The sequence below is a fragment of the Formica exsecta genome, unplaced genomic scaffold, assembly GCF_003651465.1.
Source record: "Formica exsecta isolate Colony F162 unplaced genomic scaffold, ASM365146v1 scaffold518, whole genome shotgun sequence".
Classification (NCBI taxonomy): domain Eukaryota; kingdom Metazoa; phylum Arthropoda; class Insecta; order Hymenoptera; family Formicidae; genus Formica; species Formica exsecta.
In genome coordinates this window covers 49444-54874 of record NW_021852421.1, presented here as the reverse complement: position 1 = coordinate 54874, position 5431 = coordinate 49444, and the positions used below count along the sequence as shown (strand labels likewise).

Sequence of the window (5431 nt, the reverse complement as noted above, 5' to 3'; positions counted from 1 at the left end):
CTTTGTCGCTTCTCGTATTCTCGTCCTTTTTCCTACTTTTGCGAGATTCAACTTCTCTCTTTATCTCTCTCTCTCTTCTTCTTCCTCATCCCGTTTCTCTTTATCTCTCTCTCTCTCTCTCTCTCTTTCTCTCTGCCTCTGGCACGAACTAGTCGAGGCAATAAGATGAGAGTACGAGAGTACGCCACCTGTTTCCAAGTGTTATGAGACTTTCGGTCACGCCTGTGTCTCTTCACGTACACTTGGTAACTACATATGTAACATACAGCGCGGACACGGGAACGCCGCACATTTAGAACCTCCCGCAACCTTCGCTGCACCTCCGTTAACACCAACTTCCGCCCATCTACCCCATCGTCACCGCACTTTACTCCCGTAGTAGAATTCCCGAGATTATGTTGTGTGTGCGCCAGAACCTCCCTTGTGACCGGAACTTTCTACTTCCGACGTAATCACTGCCAACTGTTCCGGCAAGATTCTTGATTAACTTTTGTTGGCGATCGTCACGCGCCGATGAGTGATCAGATTCATTTTTCGTTTCTTGTATTTCTGTTTACATCGATATCTCTAATGTCTTCCTTTATTTTTATTTTAAGAAATATATTCGTCACACCTAAAAATTCGACATGTGTAATGGAAATGTTGGAGGTCGTGTATATGTGTGTGTGTGCGCGCGCGCGTGTGTGTGTATGTGTGTGTGCGCGCGCGCGTGTGTGTGTATGTGTGTGTGCGCGCGCGCGTGTGTGTGTATGTGTGTGTGCGCGCGCGCGTGTGTGTGTATGTGTGTGTGCGCGCGCGCGTGTGTGTGTATGTGTGTGTGCGCGCGCGCGTGTGTGTGTATGTGTGTGTGCGCGCGCGCGTGTGTGTGTATGGGCGTGTGCGTGTGCGCGCGCGTGTGTGTGTGAATGAGGTAGGAAGTAAGGATCATAAAGAGAAAGTGAAAGGAGATTTAAATTTAGTTTAATTTAGTCCTGGTAGGACGAATCTGATTCTAAGTCGGGCAGTTCTTCGCAGAACTCCTGAATGGCCTTTTCGAAGTCGTCGGACTCCGAAAAGGGAGAAGGAGGGGGTGAATTGTTAAGGATTATCGTCGATAATGATGAGAATGATCTCGGGGAGGAAGGTGGTTCAGGAGAAAGGGGTTCGGGGGAGTATACTGGGAAGTAGCTTGGAGAAAAATGGGGAGGAGATCTTGGGGTGATGAAGTCACTAGGATGTGTGTAGGCGTGTGTAGAATCGCATTTGTGATTGTTAATGTTATTAATTATTCTAACGATTCTATTCGCTTTGACTAAATTATAATTGATCTTAGCGATATATTGATTAACTATCTTAATTGTTTGTGAATCAGCTCGAGCCAACGCCCTCCGAGTCCTGCGATAAACTCGGTGTATGTGTTTAGTTCGCTAATGAAGTCGCTTGATTGAAATACGCAAGGTGATCCTTTTTACTATAGAAAATGATAAGGTAACAATTTCTAAGTGGAATTCGCGTGAAGGAAAATTGGTTGGTAGCGACTTACTTTTAATCGGTGTTTTCCTAGTAGTAGCTAATATGAGATTGGCGCCTTTAAGCGCTGCTTCGGTTGGTTGGTTGTGGTTGTTGATGGTTGAAAGACCCCGCTGATGAAGACACTGGTTTTCACAACTAACCCGCGAGTCACGACACAGAACAAGAGTACTCGGATTGAAAGTTGCAGAATAATAAGAGCACTCGGATTGAGAGTTACGGAAAATGTGATGTGTTCGCGAGTTCTCTTTGTATAATCTTCTTTTTGGGGCGTATTCTAATTCTAAGAGTGGGAATCTTCCAAAACTTTGACGAATTGAATTTGCGCAACAGTGGGGATCCTTCAATCTTAGCAAATTAAAAATGTGCCAGTGTCTTCGTTAGGCGGGGTGTTTCTCCTACTTTTCACGTTTTACCCGTGGTGATCGTCCGTTGGTGAGTTCGATATTCGTTCGAAGATTCCTTGCACGTGTTCAGATTAGAAAAAGGTCCTATTTTCCTATGATAATTTTTATTGCTATTGGTGCAGCTGTGTTTAATGAATATTTGTTGGAAAATTTTTATTATTATAGATGCAGCTGTGTTTGTTGGGTATTTCGTTAGAAAATTTTATATTGTTGTTGATGCCGCTGTGTTTGTTGGGTATTTCGTTAGAAAATTTTATATTATTTTGTCGATGCCTCTTTATTTTTTCGCTGGCAAATTTTACTAAGGGATATTTATTGATTTTTATTTATCTCGAGGAGACCGACATGGTTTCCTCACCGATCCCTTACGTTGGTCTGTTTACTGAGCGATTCGTTTGTTTCACCAATCGATGATCATTGCCGACACTTCGCGGAAGGAAGAAATCGTGGAGTCGCCCGGACGTAACATAAAGTTATTTTATAGTTTTTATTATATTTTATTCATAATGTTAATTTTAATTGAAATAAAAGCGCTAAGTTTTTTTTGCACACGAAATTTTTTTATATTTATTTTTTTAATTTTAATTTTTTAATTTTTATTTTTTTAACTTTAAATTTTTTATCATACGAAGAAAATAAAAGGCAATCAAGAGCCAGCGCGGTAATTCGTGCGCATATGTTTTATTACAATCAAATTACATTGATATTTTGACTACGTGATAAACAAAATCACAAAAAGCGTACGTTTCGGTCCTTTTTTTGGACCATCCTCAGAGCAATTACAAAGTATATGGAAGATATCTTATTTCGATACATAAAGCGGGAAATGTTTATTATTTTATACTAGCGGAGGCTTTATACTCTTTGATATGTGTATTCGACTATTCTTGTACGAACATTTGTCACAATCCTGATGAAGGAACCAAAAGAAACCGATAGAAAACGATTGCATTGTTTTCTATAGTAATTGTGAATAGTAAATTAACGAAAGCTTATAAGCGTAAATTCACACGATAGATTCTTTATGTTTCTTTTTCATAAGTATCTTATTTTCAGCATTCACAATTCTAATTTTGTTTCTTATTGTGTTGTATCATAGTTTTGATGAAGGACCGTAATTCACGATTGATACTCGATCGTTTCTTTTCGTAAGTATATTATTGCAGCATCAAATTCTCTTATCTTTCTGTTTCCTTTTCCACGAAACGTGAAAAAATAATAATAAAATAATAATAATAATAATAATAATAATAATAATATCATTATTTAATAATTAATTCTTTTTGTAATTATTAGGTAAGTATTTAGTTAGCATTATTTATCTAAATCATTTAGTAATTTTTATTAATGGCCGCTCGCTGCACGCGCATACCCCGACTCTTGTCGCGGGGCCACCAAACTTTTCGTTGCCATGCGATACTGCGAAGCTCGCCGCTGGCACACCTAGAGCGTACGTCCTACAGTCTAGCCGTGAGAAACGCGCTCATTCGCCAATCCTTTTTAATTAATATTTCGATAATGATTGCAAAAATTGCAAAATGGTACAAGACTTTTCTGTTCCGTTTACTATGCTCTACCTGCTCACGAGCATTGTCAAGGGTGCTTTGGGATACCCTGTCTATATATCGTTGCGTGCGTCCCTGCGTGTTTCGTCTCTGCGTGTCGTCTGACCGGTTATTTCTGAAACTTGTTGTATCCGTCTCTAGGAAATCATCCCCTAGCATGTTGCTAGGGAGATTGTTGTTAAACAACGGCGGACATTTTGTGAGAAGAGCCGCCATCTTAGTCTCGCGACGGATGTCATCCCGTGCGCACAAATTTGTAATTACGATTACTGATATTATCTGATCTGTGTTTGCGTTTAGTTGAGTTCTGTGTTATTAAAGTTCCGTTTGTTTTTCTTTAACAGAGTATTCTTTATTTACGACGTGGTACGCGAGTGCCGGTAGTATTGCGCGCCTTTGAGATATTTCGAGATTGAACGCAACAATATGTACACGGTAGGCCATTTTAATGTATCCACTGAAATATCTTAAAATCTATAAGTTTAAGACAAAAATGTTTTAGACAAAAGTTGGAAAGCTTTTCAAAACACTATAATAAAGTATTTTTTTATTAAGTACTTTTTGAGTTATTTTATATTTTAATCTGACATATTTTGATATAAAAAATATAATATCTCGTAAAATATTTAGTTTTCGATAATCTTACCGTAATACTTTTATGTACAGAATAATGAGACAAATCAATTAGTAAAAAAAATAATTGTTTTTAAGAAAAGATATGTAATTATTTACAATGTATTTTTTTAGAACAAAATACAAATGTAAAAAAGTATAAAAACTATTTTTTTTTCTTTACACTATTTGATTTGTCTCATTATTCTGTACATAAAAGTATTATAGTAAGATGATCACATTGACTTGGCCTTGAAAATGTCATTCAAGATCAAGTCCATATTTTCATTATGTGTCCCCCTGTGAATCATACAACTTTTGTCTAAAACATTTTTATCTTAAACTTATAGATTTTAAGATATTTCAGTGGATACATTAAAATTGCCTACCCTGTATATTTATTCCTATACTTACCCATCGCCAATATATATTCCAGGATATACTTCATCACAATCAATTTCTTGCTGAGCACGATAATATTGCAAATTATCAAGGTCAGGATCAAATCCAGGTAATGGTTTAAATTCCAGCTTTTTTCCCATTGTTGCCCAAATAGTTAATGTTAATTGACGTTCTGTAGTTTCTCCTCCTGGTAATGGTAACTGAAAAAATACAGGATATATAAAATAAATATCAATACATAAAGTATACAAATAATAAAAAATTTTTATTTTTTTCTTAATTTTTATTTTTTCTATAATATACTAAATATATAATTTAGAGGAAGATATATATGGGAAAATCTAATTCTATAGTATATAATTTTTGACTTATATATAATTATATACAAGAGTTTTAATAAATAAGGTAATAAGACCTGTCATGAGAATACATATATTCATATATAACTGTATGTAACTGTGTGTAACAACCTGTAACATATCGCACTCCTAGAAAAACAATGTCACAACTCAAAAAACTCACATTTCAAGTTAAGTCTACAACAGTGCGATTCTGTAACTCGGTATATTTTTAGCAACATGGAACGGTATGGTAACGATACCGACTTCTGTTGCATGTAACGAGAGACCTATAACGACTGTCCGATTCCATAACTGTCAATAACAATACTTTGGCGCTACATAACGTGATAATGAAACGACGCTATTTCACGTTATCATTATGCGTCTAAAGATGACATTTCATGGGCATCACCAAATCGATGCTAGTAAGTTAACCGGTAATTGGATCGATTTTAGTAACTAAAATTCTGCTGCTGCTCATTGCTCATGAAATATCAGTTTAAGCAATGAGAAAGTCACGTGTACATCTTACCTTGTAATATACAGGGTGTCCCAGACCACGCGTACACCCCTTTTAAAATAAAAATAAATGGCA

At 36.6% G+C, this 5431-nt stretch overlaps 1 protein-coding gene across 1 annotated transcript in view; it reads right to left on the bottom strand.

Moving 5' to 3' along the window:
- The window catches only part of LOC115241849 (dual specificity protein phosphatase 3), a 19558-nt gene extending 14575 nt beyond the window's left edge, over positions 1-4983 (bottom strand). Inside the window, exons 1-2 of the mRNA XM_029817782.1 lie at positions 4966-4983; positions 4508-4695 (exon numbers count right to left, since the gene is read on the bottom strand). Coding sequence (XP_029673642.1) covers positions 4508-4695; positions 4966-4974 — 197 coding nt within the window. The 5' untranslated portion in view covers positions 4975-4983. The remainder of the gene's footprint in view (positions 1-4507; positions 4696-4965) is intronic.
- Between the last annotated feature and the right edge of the window lie 448 nt (positions 4984-5431).